The sequence below is a fragment of the Stegodyphus dumicola genome, chromosome 11, assembly GCF_044657685.1.
Source record: "Stegodyphus dumicola isolate Sdum_Otavi_A_Nest chromosome 11, ASM4465768v1".
NCBI classification, from domain to species: Eukaryota; Metazoa; Arthropoda; class Arachnida; order Araneae; family Eresidae; genus Stegodyphus; species Stegodyphus dumicola.
The window spans coordinates 135,853,993-135,871,385 of NC_140778.1; the positions used below are offsets into that span (position 1 = coordinate 135,853,993).

Here is a 17,393-nt window from a genome sequence, read left to right on the forward strand (position 1 = left end):
GTACTAAATATTTTATTCGACAACTTTAATCAAATGCGTGCCATCTTTCAAGCGATGACTTACTACTAACAACAACAGCAATAAAAAAACTGAGTAAGCGTTTACAGGGTTGTTGTAATGAACATCTGCGCCATGCAAGGCGCCAAGAAGAGAAAAAATGACGTAATCTTACAGTTAAATAGTCTTAATGACTTAACATACCCCCCGGCATTGAAGGGTTACTTCAATAATTTCGTGCGATAATACTCATAATAACCTACAAAATTGTACAATTACTACCTTATACAATAATGCAATACGGATAACATCTCTTAATTCAATATAATAATATTCAATTTTCAATAAAAATTTTATACACAATACAATGTACAATACAAGTTTTATAATAATAAGCTAACACTTAACTAACTTAGGAAGCTTCTTCTTGGGGTAAAATTGCAATTTTTGTAATTCCACGCTTAATGATTCCCTTTGCTGTCTGTATTTCTACTACTCTAACCTTACCGTCAACTCCAGGAAAAATTCTTGTAATGCGCCCTAACACCCATCTACAAACAGGAAGCTCATCCTCCTTAACTAGTACTAGCATACCTATTTTAATCGTTTGTTCTATTTTCCATTTTGAACGCTGTTGTAGTGTGTTTAAATAGTCCCTATGCCAACGATTCCATATCAACTGGACAAATCTGGTAGTTCGTTTCCATCTTGAGAGTCTGTTTTCAGGTATATCAATTAATTCGGGTTCTACTATAGCATTCAAGGGTCTTCCAATGAGAAAATGACCTGGTGTTAATGCCTCTAAATCATTTACATCGGAAGATAAGGGAGTAATAGGGCGAGAATTTAAAAAAGACTCTATCTGAGTTACTACAGTTAATAACTCCTCGAAAGTCAACCTTGCATTGCCTACAATCCGCTTTAAGTGATATTTCACGGATTTTATTCCAGATTCCCATAGTCCACCAAAATTAGGTGTCCGTGGGGGAATAAACTTCCATACTATTCCTTCTTCACTTAAATAATCTGCTAATTTTTTGTCAGGATTTCTAATTAAATTGTTAATTCTTTGCAATTCGGCATTTGCGCCAACGAAGTTTTTTGCGTTGTCTGAGAAAATGATTGAGCATTTTCCGCGCCTAGCAATAAATCTCTTTAAGGTGGCAATAAATGCGTCAGTGGTGAGTTCACTCACTAGTTCGAGATGCACTGCCTTTGTTATAAGGCAAATGAAAAGAGCTAAATATACCTTATGAAGAGTTCCTTTCCTCTGTCCCTTGTACCTAATAAGAAATGGACCGCAAAAATCGGTGCCGACGTGATTAAAGGGTGAGCTTGGATTTACGCGCTCTGCAGGTAATGACCCCATAATTTGTTCGATAGTGACTGGTTTATTTTTACTACAAATTATACATTCATGGGTAATCTTTCTAGTTAAATTCCTACCTTGTAATGGCCAAAATTTCTGTCTCATAAAACACAATAATGCTTGCGAACCTACGTGTAAATATTTCCGATGATAATGCTCAGCAATCAGCTTAGTTAGTTTGCATTTAACAGGCAAAATTATTTGATGTTTTTGTGAAAACATTACATTGGCCCCTTGTAATCGGCCTCCTACTCTCATTACATTATTTGCATCCAAAAAAGGGTTCAAAGAAAGTAAATTACTTTTATTATTAATGGGTTTACCTTGTGCGAGGGAGTTGTAATCTGAATAAAAACTACATTTTTGAACCTCTCTTACTAAAAAGGATTCTGCCTCATTTAACTCCCTTGAACTTACTCCTCCTGTTTTTCTCTGTGCTCCTTTCTGTTTTGCACACCTAGAGTTCCAAATGAACCTGAAAATATAACTAACAATACGTAATAATTTTAAATAATTGTTAGTGATATCTAGGACATTATCAATAAATTTTGAAGGCAAAGTGCATAAACAAGCAATGTCAGTTCTTTTTCTCAGTTCATTAGAAAATGTCTCTGTTTTTTCTAATTGTTCAAAGTCAATGTTCTTGTTAGGTATGACACCCTCACTCAAGAATGGAGGACCTTTCCACCACAGATCAGCATCATGCAGCTTGTCAAAACTCAGTCCTCGGGAAATAAGGTCTGCTGGGTTCTCCTCTGAACGCACATAATTCCACTGGCATGTATGTGTTAGCTCTTGGATCTGCAACACTCGATTAGCAACAAAAGTTTTTAGTACATGCGGAGGATTCTGAAGCCATGCTAACACTATGGTTGAGTCACACCACAGACATATTTTACTGATGTCCAATTTCAATAAAGGCACGACCTTTGCAACAAGCTGTGCCAGCAGTACAGCTGCGCAGAGTTCCAGTCGAGGTACTGTCAGCGGTTTTAGTGGAGCTACTCTGGACTTGCTGCAAAGCAAATGTGAAGATAAATTATTGTCACTTCTACAGCGTAAATAGATGGCTACTCCGTATGCGTGTTCTGATGCATCTGAAAATCCATGAATTTGTATATCAGAAAAACTATCCTGTAAAACATATCTACTGACTTTCAAATTGTTGATAGATTGCATTGAATCAATAAAAAGTTGCCAATCCTTAATTATCCCTTCGGGTAGCGGATCGTTCCAATCAAGCTTCAATAACCAAAGTCTTTGGATGAAGATTTTTGCTTTTGTTATCCCTGGACCAAGCAGTCCTAATGGATCATAAATGCGAGCAATATCAGACAACACTGTTCTCTTTGTGTAAGTAGTTGGTTTCTTGATCGTTGATTTGTACGAAAAACAATCTATCCTTGGATTCCATAATAATCCTAAAGTTTTGATGCTCTGATCGTCATCGAAATTACTGAAAGAATATTCCTCTTGTCCATCCGGAAACTGCAAAAGATCAGGATGATTAGCACACCATCTGTGCAGACGCATTCCTCCACGTGATAATAGGTTAATCAATTGCGACTGTGATCCTTTAGCCTCTATTAGAGTATGGGCTCCTGTGAGTACGTCATCGACATAAATATCCCTTTGTACTATTGGCACTGCTAACGAAAAATTGTTTTTCTCGTCTTCTGCTAATTGATTAAGTGTGCGTGTTGCTAGATATGGTGCGTTGGAAGTACCGTAAGTTATAGTCTTCAGTCTATAGACCTTAACTGGTTCTTCTTCACTACTCTTCCATAAGATGCGTAATAAATCTCTTTGATGTTCTTTAATCAAAATCTGACGATACATTTTTACAATGTCTGCTGTGAAGGCAATTTTATGCGTTCGAAATCTGCAAATAATATCAAATAGTTCGTCTTGAACTAACCCTCCATTCAGCAGAATATCGTTTAACGAAATTCCAGTAGTCGTAGGAGCAGTGGCATCGAACACTACCCTAAGTTTAGTGCTAGGTTTCTCGGGCCTGAAAACCCCATGGTGAGGAAGATAATATGAGAAACTAGAGCTATCCCCTTCATAAATTTCTTCGGAATTGCCTAATTCATTATATTCCTTAATGAAATCTTCGTATAAGTGTTTCATTGCGGGATTGCGAGTGAAGCGTTTAAGTAGATAATTCAGTCTTTTGCTAGCGTTTTCTCTCGATTCCCCTAAAAGGCTAAGTCCTTCCTCCTTAATTGGCATTTCCACTACATATCTGCCATCATCTTGCCTCGTGTGTGTACGAAGAAAGTGCTGTTCACAAAATTCCTCTTCCTGACTTTTCACTTTTTTTGCTTCATTAATTCAATCTCCCAAAACCTTCTCATGTTGTCAGATAAATTATCCCCATTTTCCACAAACCCACAAAAATTATCAACACTGCCTTGCTGCGGCGTGCGTACTGACCCGCTAACGATGTATCCAAAAACTGACTGATGGAGAATCAGGTCTTGCATATTTATTCTATTTGTTCCCAGTAAATCAAAAAATATTTCGTTAGATAATAAAACATGTATTTGACCAGGTTTATAAAACTCTGGATCAGCTAAACCAATGAGTTGCAACTGCTTAACATCAGGAATGTTTATATATCTAGCAGGCGTTACGCGAGTTATTTTTGGAACAACAAAAAATTGTAAGGTACGAATAAAATCTCTAGTAGCGTTAGCGATGGTTGCTATAGCTTTTTCCTTAACACCCATAACTGTACCATTGATACCTGAAATAGAAGCGTTTATTTTTCTTTTCTTCAAATTCAATAACTCAGCACCTTCTTTAGTAATGAAATTATTTTGAGAACCGGAATCCAGCAAGGCTCTCAGCGAGATAAATTTTCCATCATTACCCTTAATGAAAATAATTGCAGTTGAAAGTAGAACTTGTTTATTAAAAGAACTGGAAATATTCAGCGCAGAACCGTTAATGGACTTTGCTTGGTTGGTTTCATTAGTGTCACTAACCTTTTGGCTGTTTGCCATTGGAGTAAATGTATCAGCATTTGGAGAAAGATTACTGCTTAATTTATTAGTCTTGTTTGTGATTTGATTCGATGTGCCGTTTGCTCTATCGAAATTTTCTTCATTTCGATCAAAATGTAAGAGCGAATTGTGAAATTTCTGACATTTTCTGCATGTATTAGAACTTTTACAGTCCTTGATTGTGTGGACCGAAGATAAACAATTGAAATTGTCTTTACAAATTCAAATCGTTTCTTGACTGTTAGATTTAAGAATTGCGCACATTTCAACAATAAATGATCAGCTTTACAATAAGGACAATTTTTTGAATTTTCCGAAAGTGATGTAAGAGCTTTGGTATTAAATGAGCGTTTCGATTCCCCAGACGGAGGTTTGTAATGTGATAGGGTGCGAGCGTGTTCCTTCAAAAAACATGTCAGTTGTTTAACCGTTCCTATCTCGTCTTTTTTAAGTGACCTTTCCCACTAACACCGAGTATTTCTATCCAACTTTTCAACTAATAAATAAACAATTAACGTGTCTGAAAATTCTTCCACCTTTTGCTATAATGCTTCCAAGGATCGTAAACATTCATGCACCTTATCGATAAATTTTAAAAGTGACGAAGTAGAATCACTCGTTTGAGGTATAGAAATTAATTTCTTTATGATAGAATTGATCAAATCTTTTTTGTTGCAATAGCGATCAACCAACAGATTCCATGCTATGTCATAATTCGAATCTGAAATTGGAATGGACTGAATAATATTTAAAGCGTCTGCCTTACACGAACTCTTTAAATATTGCAATTTTTGCGCATTAGTTAATTTGCTATTTTTATGCACAGCTGCGGAAAATAAATCCTGAAATTCAATCCATTCTTCGATTTTCCCACTAAATATTGGAAGAGACAATTTAGGTAATTTTATATCCGAAACAATTATGTCTTTACTCGAACCGTTTTCATTTGAACAGCTATTCCTTTGAGAACTGATCTCAGAAATTTTTCTTTTAATTTTCAAATGAATTTCATCGAGATTATCTACTACATTTTCCTTTTCCTTAATGAATTCGTCAGTGTCCTTTTCTTCACAATGTGCAAATAAAGAATCGAAAATGTTACTTAATTCCTTTTTAAATTCTAATATTTTTGATTCGTATAACTCCAATAAGGAAATATCTGCTTCATCCACTGTAGAATTTACCTTATTTTCAAACTTTCTGATACTGCATTTTAAATTTTTTTGTTAGCTTTAATCGCTTTCAATTCACTCATCATGAACAAATAAATAATTTATCACTTACCGTGATTGCAGATTTCTCGACAGCAACACCGGAAATGAACGATGACACAGTATCCAATCTTAATTGCGTAATCCACACGAAAACGAAAGCATTCCAAACACTCTATATGAAGTTATGCGTAATACAACCAAACGAAAGTATTCTAAATGTTCTAAAAAGTTAATTTTAGCAACAATATCTTTTACCTATGGCTCGGCGGGCCATAAAGTGTTCATGCGATGCGTGCGCTGTTATACAACAATTTCAAATTAACTAGAAGTGGACTGTACTAAATATTTTATTCGACAACTTTAATCAAATGCGTGCCATCTTTCAAGCGATGACTTACTACTAACAACAACAGCAATAAAAAAACTGAGTAAGCGTTTACAGGGTTGTTGTAATGAACATCTGCGCCATGCAAGGCGCCAAGAAGAGAAAAAATGACGTAATCTTACAGTTAAATAGTCATAATGACTTAACAAGCCCAAAATCGAGTTCTTCAATATATTCATAATTAAATTATTCTACAAAATCAGTTTCTAATTTCAGTTAATTTCTATTAAAAATTCAATAATAAAAATAGCCATTTTATAATCTTTACAGATTAAATGAATCATCTTTCTTTAATACATGTAAAGAATTATTAGTGTTTTGATCAGACTGTTGGGAAATTATTAAAAGAAAATTTTATTTTTAAATCTAAATCACTTCCTAGCCACACAATAAATAAGTATATTTTTCCATAACATGAAAATGCTGCAGGCTTTTTTCATATTTTTAATATTTAGTTGTAAAAATTATATTCTTGACCTTGCTAACAATTTTTTTGCATTGTTAGAAAGGTAACTCAAGAAGCTCTTCTGAAACTCTATCTTCTATCTGATATGCTATGAAATTCTATCTAAAATATCTTTCTGCTCGCGCATTAAAAAAAATATTTGAAGGGCGTCAGGTTTTAGCAGTCATTCAAAAGGGCTGCGATGACAGGAAGTGAGTTCTTGAATAAACCGTTATCGTTTCAAGATCTTAAACTATACATAAAGCATGCAAATAATTCTGCGCATTGCTTGTGAATCCGTATCTGATGATAATTCTTCTTTTTAGGAGAAAGAAAATAATATAATTTTAATATGTAATATCTCTACCTATATAATCCTATTTCTCAGTCAAATTTCATTTATCTTGTACAATATTACTTCATTAGTCGGATACGTTTATGCTTTCTTGTTCAGTCGCAATATTTTCATCTTTGCCATTTTAGGCATGTACTAAAAAGAAACTCAATTGCATTTGCTTCATATATATACTGCGGGAAATAAAAGGACAGTTCTATATCTCCCGTTCTACTGTGCCGATTGACGAAATTCAACTTGTGTTTTTCATGTCTCGAAAGCGCGACTTAGGATATGTATTATATTTATATATAGCATTGCCCTAATATAGTTATTTTGAGACAAAAATCGGAATTTTTCTGAAATAACATACCAATTTTTTCACATATTTCAATTTTACGACTCAAATTACGCCAAAATACCAAGTTTTGTAAAAATCGCACGAGTAGTTTTTAAAAAATTAGCTCTAAATATTTTAGCTTCTCAATTTTAGTTTGGGTTATTTATTAATCTCTCTTTTTTTTTATTAAACTTATTTCATTCTTCCTTTCACACTTCGCAATTTAGGTTCATTGCAAATAAAATTCACCCATTTTTTATGGTTTATTTTAAAAATTTGTATTTTAAAATAATTTTCATAAATTTTTCAAAAAAGAAATCTATAGAAGATTGACCATTATCATCTTAAAGTAGACGTATTCCTAAGCATAGCTGCAAAAATTAACAGTTTTTTTTTTTCAAAATTTCCGAAGATATACGCGAATTTATATATTTGCGCATTTTGAAATTTGGTATATTTGTTGAAAGCAATAAAACATCAAATGTGGTTTAGACACTTTGCAGAAACTATTTGGAAGCAGAAACGATGCGAGTTTTTTTTCCGCTCGTGCACAATGTAAAAAGGTAGGAACGAGGTGCCCTTTTTTCCGCTCCGGCATAATGGAAGGAAAAGGAAAATTATTTGCCACATATTAAGAAGTTTGCCAAGTGAATTATTCTTGGCGAAAACTGAAAAAATTCTGTTAAGATAAATTTTTAAAAATCTCCGTAAATTTTGTACCAAATTTATTATTTAGGCATAATTTGAGTCTTAGAATTGAAATATGGAAAACATTTGGTATGTTATTTCAGAAAAAGTCCGATTTTGTGTCAAAATACCTACGTTAGAACAATGCTATATATAAATCTAGTATATATCCTAAGCCACGCTTTCGAGATATGAAAACGCAATTTCGGTCCAGTAGAACGGGAGATATAGAACTGACCCCTTTTTTTTTTTTTTTTTTTTTGGCGCAGTAAGAATGCTTTCCTTTCAGTTTTGAATAAATTTATTACTATATACTGCAGCTTCAGGTTTCTCTAAAGATAATTTTTATTAATAATTGTGCGCAAAAAACTGCACACAAATATTAGTAATCATACCCAGACAAGATATTCGCAAAAGAATACACTGTAGACTCTCACTCTTTCTGGTAGCATACACTAAGCCTAGACCCTTGAAGACCCTAAGCCGAAATTTTTAAGGCGCAGTTCGGCTTAACCTGCACTGACTGTACAGCACTATTTGCAAGAGTAAAGTAATGCTATAGACAGAATGCTAACCTGGACTATCAACTAGTAACGTGGCCTTCAACAGGTGGAACACGCTTTGGCTAAATCAGTCTGAAACTCTCACTTAAATACTGTATCTTTCTATTCCATTTAAATACGCACGCTCGAGATAAAATTTGCATTCTGGGAGGAAAACGGAAAGGAAAAAATGAGAGTAAAATTTCTTAACACGAAATAACCGGTTAATTTAAATAAATAAATCCCTTGCAAATGATTCATTATCACTTACCTTCCTTATAATGGCCTTGGCAAAGTCTACAGTACTGCGCAAATTGCGCTTTCCAAGCCTACGTGACGGGTTAAATACAAAATACAGAATGAATCTCTCGCTTCTTTTCTTGGTTCTGTGGAGCCAAATGGCCTGAGATGGAAGACGTTCTTTTTGTTGACGTGTTATGTCGTCCAATTTTAATTTCAAAATTCTGCTTACTCGATCAATGTCATCAAATTCATAGGGACCTAAAATAAATGCAGTAGTTTTTCAAAACTTTCTTTTACTAAAGTACTTTTATTGAAGTACTTTCTTTTATTAGATTTTTGGAAATAAAATCTAATTGTTACACTCCTAGCTATAAAAATTGCAATATCATGAAGGAATAATCAGACTGAGATGAGCATCACACATAATACGTACATAAAATGCATTTCACAATGTATAAAACACATTTCTCTTTCAACCAGCTGTATTCTTCAGAAAAAAAAAAAAAAAAAAAAAAGAATGAAGAAAAGATAAAGTGCTGAGAACTATTAGGTATTAGTGTTCTTCATTTCCCAACGCATTGATAAAAATATATATGTACTTTAAAATCAGTTAAAAAAGATTCAAATGCAAGTATTCAAACAGAATTACTTCACAAATTAGAGAAAAGATAGGTACACAATGAACGTAGGTGATAAATACAGAAAAACATGTAAAGACCAAGGGGAAAATGCATTCGGGGAGGACTTTTTAAGGTAAGGTTTCCTCTATTTTTGCACATGGGCCACATTTTTCGTTTCAGATTAAGCAAACATTCAAGATAATTCCTGTATGACTAAAGATTTTATTCACACTAATTGGTAATGTAATTTATTAGAACAGTCACAGTCACACACGAGGGATATGCCATATCCATGGAAAAATTTCTCTCCAAGCCAAACCGTAATAGCGAAATATAAAATGGAATAAGAAAAATGTCAGATTTCCAGCAATATTAATATCTTAGTATGCAAACAATAAACAAGAAATGACTAATTTTAATTTAAAAATTTTCTGAAAATGTTCGGACTGTGATTAAGTCAGGAATAAGAAACTTAACTAGTTTCATTAACAGAGCATGAAAAATAATGAAGTATTTTTTATTTTATTTTGTCTGTAGTACATTTACTTATACTAAAAACCTTCCGTTTTGATGGCTGTATTACCTTTATTACCTGACGGCTTTGAATATTACCATTTAGGCACATGTTGATAAATCAGAGAGATTTTGTGTGTTAAAGCTTCAGATTCAGAAATATTACAACTTCAGAAATAATGCAACTCAAAAACAAAATGATTAAAACGACAAAAGAATATACTGTAAGCAAGCGAACATGGTAAATTACTCTTTTTGCTAATTTCTATGAATTCATAAATCGATAGCAAAATTTTAATGCATAGTATATGAACTATGACTTTTTTTTTTTTTCAAATTTATTACGATCATTGTTTTCGATTTACATAGACTTCAATAAAACATTTCATGTTAATTTACCGTTTTTCTTGAGATTTATCTATGTATTTACTTAATTTTTGCATTTTGTTTACAATTATAATACCGAAAGAACATAAGAGAACATTTTTCTTGAAAATGTCCATATTTTTTCCCAAACGTTATTTCTTTAATAGCTTTGAAGAAATCTACTACACACATAGTTATCTTATATTGCTGAGACAGCCGATGGTCCTGCTAATGTTTGAGGAAAGTCACGAAGCTAGAGAATTTAAGTAATATTTTTAGGTTATAGCCGAAAACATCGCGGCAAAAAATCGTGGACGAAAACGTCGAGGAGAAAACAACGCAAGGCGAAAACGTCGTGCTACAAAACATCGTGGGAGAAAACATCGCAAAGAGAAAACATCGCGGTACAAAACATCGACGTCGAAAATATCGCAGTTTAAAAACATCGTCGTCGAAAATATCGTGGTAAAAAATAAAGTATCATCGCATGACGATAACATCGCAGACATGCTTTATTCAGGCCTTAATAACTGTAAATGGATATTCCTATAATGATTTGTGAGCGCAAGATGGATAATTTTTACTTTCATATTTTTTATTAACTAATAATTTTTTGCTGAGAAAATAAGAAGGAAACTTATAAGGTATTTCTCTCACTTCCCTAGCGTGCCTTCGTGGTGTAACGGTAGCACGCTGGGCCGGTATTCCAGAGGTCCGTGGTTCGATTCCCGGCGAAGATGGTTGCATATTTTTCATCTTTTCTGCTAATTGAAAATTAATGCAACTCATAGCACTTAATAGAATTTTAAACCGATATAGTTAACTAACAAAGGTCATTAATAAATCTTTTTTTTTATATAAAGTTTTTACTGGTAATTTTCATGGAAAGTATAATCTATAAGTAAGTATAATCTATAATCCATAAGTATAATATAATTGTCATCAAAAACGTATTAGTTAATAATAAAAATGTGAAAGTAAAAATTATCCTTCTTTACATCTTGCGCTCACAAATCATTATGTAAATATCCACTTACAATTATTGAAACCTGAAAAAAGCATGTCTGCGATGTTATCTTCGTGCGATGATTTGTAGATACTTTATTTTTTACCACGATATTTTCGGCAACAATGTTTTTAAACTGCGAAGTTTTTGAACCGCTTTAGTTTCGCCGTTGATGTTTTGTACCGCGATGTTTTCTCTTTGCGATGTTTTCTCCCACGATGTCTTGTAGCACCACGTTTCCGCCTTGCGTTGTTTTCTCCGCGACGTTTTCGTCCGCCATGTTTTTGTTGCGATGTTAACGGCGGACACCTACTTTTATCAGTACGGAGAACTTCTTACTGCGTTTCTGATGAAAACTGACCGAATTTAGCAGTTCGTTACTAACCTATGAGCCTTTAATTACTTTTTATTTGAAAAAAAAAAAAAAAACGCAGAAATTATCATCAAGATTTTCTATACAGATGTATTTTTTCTACTTTTCATGGCATTAAATTTCTAATGAAATTTGATTCATTGCCAAATAGCTAAATCTTTTTTTTTTTTTTTTTTCTTTTTTTCTTTTTTCTTTTTTTTTTTTTTTTTGCATACGAATGCATTTCGTATCTCATATACACCCATTACATATGATTTAAAAAAATTACAAACAAGTTAGAAGTTAAGTGAATATTTCCTGAAATACTGTACATTTCATTTCGGAAAGCTTACATGAATATCTTCATTTTGAATTCTTCAATGTTGATGTTGGCGTGTTTTGGTAAATCATTTTTGTGAAGTACCTTATTGATAACCTTTACAATAGTTTGACTATTACCACTTTTAGATTATTGCCGCTGCAAGTCATTGAATTTTCAGATATTTTCCTATTTATCTTTTACAACGCTTTGCAAAGGAAATGAGAATTATTCTTCTGTAAATATGTTTCCCGTTGACTTAAAAGTTTCTTCTTTTTCATATTCGAAATGAATAATTAACCGTACATAACTAATATATTGTATTTATGAACCAGGATTATATAACGCACACACGTATTTATTGCACTTTTTAATAAAATCTTAAAGACACTTTCTGACTTCATTCTACGGAAACGAAAACTTAATTGCTAAGAAAAATTTGTACATGTTGTACTTTTGATTAATTTTCATACCACTTGATTATTTTTGAAAATTTGTTTCCTGGTCCAGTGCTACTATATTACTGATTTTCGCCTTTTTAATGCATTTCGTATGTGATAAAAACTCAGTTTAGAAACTTTTCTTAAGACCTTGTTTTGCATTGCTGAACCGGGGCCATGTTTTCATTTCTATGATTTTTTAAATCAAATATTTTTTAAAAAAGCATATTTTTTCCATCTGTTAGCACAATTTTAACCATCTGTCATCATCCAAAGGATGCCTCACTCTCAAGGATGTCTCTGTCATCCAAAGGATGCCTCACTCTCAACGATAAGTTTAGGCCTTTAGAAGGCATGCACCTTTCTAAAGCTACTGAGTTTATCAGGTTCAGTGTTCCTCTTTACTTGCTTGGGGAACATTTAAATGACCTGACTCGGAACAGGGAGCTTACTAAAGCTATGTTCAATAAATGTGGGAAGTAGACAAGATACACAGGAAGGGTATACGAAACCCTTTATTTTTCTCTCTTTACAATGATTTCCGGACTTCGGAATACAGAGACCAACCACTTGTGGTCTGAACGTAAGAATATAAAAATATTAACTAAACTCTAACTAAACTAACTTTGGATTAATAAACAAGTGTCTACTCGAAGATTGGCCATATATTAACAGAAAGGCCGTATGTAGTACACAGAACTGTTAACACTACGATACGTTTAAAATTATCAAGAGGATTAAACCTCTGGCCTAGAAGGCAACCAGCAACCGAATAAAACTGCTGAAGCAAGCGGCCTGCTTCTACCAACTCCTTCCTCTTTCTCTCGCTTGGCAAAAAGCCACAACTTAAGTACTTGGCGTTCGCAAGACAAATTTGCATAAATAAGTTAAAGCTTTTAATTCTGGCCGGAAGTAGAAAATAAGAAGTGATAGTAAAGATTTAAAATAAAATAAACGTTAGTAAAACTTAAGATCCTTACATACTTCCCGCCAGAGTTAATTAGTTTGAAACTGAGGTCTAAAACGACCTTGTTGAAAACTTTTAGCTCTAGAATCTAACGCGAGGCCAATCTTTTACAAACATTTCTCACTAGAAACTAGAAATTTAAAAAAAAATTCGTTTTTACATTACCAATTCCATGGACAATTACTTTTCATCTGTACTGCATCTAAACAGGAGTTTCTAGTTGAAATCTGGTTCCTTCCAGAGATCTGGAAGGAAAACTAGTTTAATGAAATGTTACACAATGAAATGGCAAGTAACATGAATATTTATATTTCTCTTAACATTCTTATTTCATTCATGACTTTATTTAATTATCTCTTCCCGTGCTCTCTGACATGTGTTGTAAAAGAAAACACCAAACACGAATGTGTTTATGTACAAGTGTTCAACACTACCGCCTGCAATCAAAACACTAACGTGTTAAAATTCAACATAACAAGACCTCATAACACACCTTATATTCATCTCTAAACCCTGAGGTCCTATTCTGAAAGTGGCTAACTCTGAAGTGTAGCGTCAGAGAGCCTAACTACATTCATTCAACCTTTAACACATATTCACAATAATTTTCTCTTTTTACAGTCACACGAATAAGTTTAAAATTTTTTGGCATTACTTTCACTTTTAACATATCACAGTATTTCTTAACGTTTAAAATAACAGTTCACATAGTATATAAGAACATGTTAACATGCCTTTAATTTTACGCATTTTAAAACATACATTAGTAGTACATTGTTAACTTCTATTCTTTTCCAAGCAAGTGCCAATTCTTCGACATTGAAATACTACATTTCAATGTCGAAATTGAAATACTACATTTCAAAAGTCTTTCAGACTAAAACTTCTTTCTTGCCAGAATCTTTTAAATAGAATTTTATACAATAACTTTTACAATATTCAAGTATTTACACATTCCTATTATATATTAATTTTAGTTTTACTCGCGAGTAATTGAAAAACATAATACCAAAATAGGTAACAACTCATTTCTCGCCTTTTTGGCGATAAAGGTAGACCTCACATGAGGTAACGTCTTGAATTCTGCCACTTGCAGTAAGAATGAAAGATTAACTTAAGGTTGCAAAGTAACATAAAATTTTACTTATCTTTGTGATATTCGGACATTCTTTTTTCTGCCCAGTCCTGGAAGGAAGCAAAGATTAGCGTTTGGTTTATCTTCCTTCTTGTGCGGGCTCGCCCTTCAGCTCCTTCCTCTATGAGCTTTCTTTTCCTTCCAGTTCGGTCACCCTTGAAGACCTTCTTTTTCGCCTCTGCCTGTGGTCTTGGCCGTTTGATGGCAGCTGGTCTTGGCGGAACCGGGACACTTCTCTCTCGTTCCTGCTTGGATCTCGTTGCTGGCCGTTCAAATTTTCCTTGTATCTTTGCCTCCGCCGCTGGTGTTCCTTCCGCAATTCGTCGACATTTGCTGCGTAGAGTCCTGTCCGATGGGTAGATCTTCCGTTTGGGAGCCGGGTTATAGTTGCCGTTATTTCTCCTGGCTCTCTTTGCATTCGTCGTACTTCTCCCTTCTTCATTCTGGGGGTGGTCGTGCGCTCTCTTTTCTGGTCGGTGGAACGGCTTCTTTTTCTTGTTACCTTCAATTTTCCAACGGGGAAACTTTCTTTTCAATTGCTCCTGCCTCCTAATGGCTTGCCCTTGTGCTTGTCGTTGTTCCACCTCTGGAGCTTGTGCCTGCCGTGTCTGCCCTGCCGGATCCTGCAAAAAATCTTTGAAAATTTGCATTTTATTACGATCATAGTAGGGTTTTATTTGATCAATGTTTGCGGAGCATGTTTCACCATTTCTGGCTTTTAACACCACTACAGCGTGAGTTATTTTTTCTATGACATATGGTCCTTCAAATCGTGGAAAAAGTTTGGCGGTTTTATCTTCTGGTGCTGAAGAAAATGAATGCTTAACTTTTAATACTTCATCTCCTACTTTATAAGTTACTCCCCGTCGTTTCAAATCGTAATAAAGTTTTTGTATTCTCTGTGCTACTTCAGTGTTCTTTTTTTTGCTTCTTTAATTAATTTTTCTATATCACCCATTTTAAATTCTGGGGCTCTTTGTTGAACATAAAATAATTTATCTAACGGCGTTATAATCTTTCTACCTAAAAATAACTCAGCAGGAGTTTTGCCCGTTGTATCATGTTTTGCGGTCCTAAGGGCGAAAGCTAATTCATTGACATAGTTATCCCAGCTTTTATGAAAATTTTTAACATAACTACGGATAATTTTCACTATATTTCTATTGACCCGTTCCGCTATATTTGATTGCGGTCGATACGAGACCATTTTTAAATGACGTATGCCCAGTTTTTGGCACATGTCTTCAAATATATTACTTACAAATTGAGGACCATTATCCGATATAACTTTTAGGGGCGCCCCGTATTTTAAAATATATTTATTTAAAATAGAATCAGTAACTAATTTCGCGGAGGCTCGTTTTAAGGCAACAATTTCGGTCCACTTACTAAAATGATCAACCATAACAATAACAAGGAGATACCGACTTTTATTAATAAAAATAACAAGGAGATAAATGGTAAATAACAAGGAGATACCGACTTTTATTTAACTGACTTTTTGGGAAAGGGCCCAATAAATCGATGCCAATTATTTAATTTGGAAATTCGGATTTAATACTATTTAGAAACCCGGCCGGGCGGAAATTAATATAATTAACTGCTTGACATGTTGGGCAGGACTGGACATACGCCCTTGTTAACTTTTGCAGTTCAGGAAAATAGACTGCCTCGTGTACGCGTTGGATAGTTTTTCGAATACCAGCATGAGAAGCTAATGGGCTGTCGTGTAACTCCTGCAGGATATTTAATCTAAGAATAGCTGGGATAACAGGTCGAAATTCGTTGTTGGAATTTGTAGTTTTTGTATAAAATAATAGACCATCTATTAGTTCGTAATGGGCCGCCCTATTTCTTATCGCCACAATATCTTGGTGGCTAAAATTTTCAGGATCCTTTAAATACTCATAAATGTTTCTAAACTCAGGATCCTTACCCAGTTCGGTTATTACAGTTTCTTGGGAATTTATTGTACATGCTGTGAGCATTGCCACCTTTACAGTATTACCTTCTTCATCTATTTTAATTCTGGATAGGGCATCTGCTACGATATTTTCCTTTCCGGGGGTGTGCTTGATTACCAGATTATACTCTTGTAACTTGAGTGCCCATCTTATTAACCTTGGGGATAAGTTTTTCCCTGAGTACAATCTAGTTACCACCGCATGATCAGAATACACTGTTATTGGCGCCCTTCCAAAATAGACTCGGAACTTTTGCACTGCTAACAGAACTGCAAGTGCCTCTCTCTCGGTCGCGGAATAATTTCTTTGTGTTTGATTTAAAGTTCGACTAAAAAATGCCACGGGCTGCTGATTTTGCGAAAGTACCGCTCCTACCGCATAATCCGAAGCATCCGCTGAAATTTCTAAATTTTCATCCTTTTCAGGAAATTTCAAAACCGGGGCTTGCGTTAATGCTTGCTTTAATTTTTCGAAAGCACTATTGGATTCGGCCGTCCACGAGAATCTTGCCTTTTTCCTTTTTAATTTTAACAATGGTTCAGCAATAGCTGCAAAATCTTTTATAAAGGACCTATAATATGAACAAAGTCCTAGAAAAGAAGAGAGCTTCTTCGCCGTATTTGGCGGCGGATACGTTTGCACAGCGATTATTTTTGATTCGTCTGTCTCGATTCCTTTCTGAGATATTTTGTAACCTAAGTATTTTAATTCAGGGGCTGCAAATTTGCACTTTTCGACATTAACTTTTAGACCGGCCTCATTTAATAATGAAAACACCTGTCTTAAATCCTGTACATGTTGGTCCAGATTATCACTAGTAATAATGATATCGTCTAAATAGATAAATGTGGACTTTCCAAGAATAGGCCTTAGCACAATGTCCATACATCGCTGAAATGTTGCCGGTGCACCTGAAAGGCCAAACGGCATACGCAGGAATGCATAAGTGCCAGACTTGGTTATAAAAGCAGTCTTAGGCACGTCTTCCGGTCTAACCCCTATTTGAAAATAACCAGTCGTTAAGTCTAAAGTCGTCATGTATTTAGTAGACGTTATGTTTTTCTTCAATAATAGGTAACGGATATACCGGATATTTAGTCATGGAGTTTAATTTACGATAGTCAATCGCAAAACGCCACCTTTT

General features: G+C 34.3%; 1 protein-coding gene across 1 annotated transcript in view; it reads right to left on the reverse strand.

Annotated features, from left to right (window-relative positions):
- Positions 1-17,393, reverse strand: part of LOC118186143 (complement C2-like) — a 179,423-nt gene that overhangs the window by 62,148 nt on the left and 99,882 nt on the right. The window contains exon 9 of the mRNA XM_085827237.1: positions 8,596-8,825. Coding sequence (XP_085683363.1) covers positions 8,596-8,825 — 230 coding nt within the window. The remainder of the gene's footprint in view (positions 1-8,595; positions 8,826-17,393) is intronic.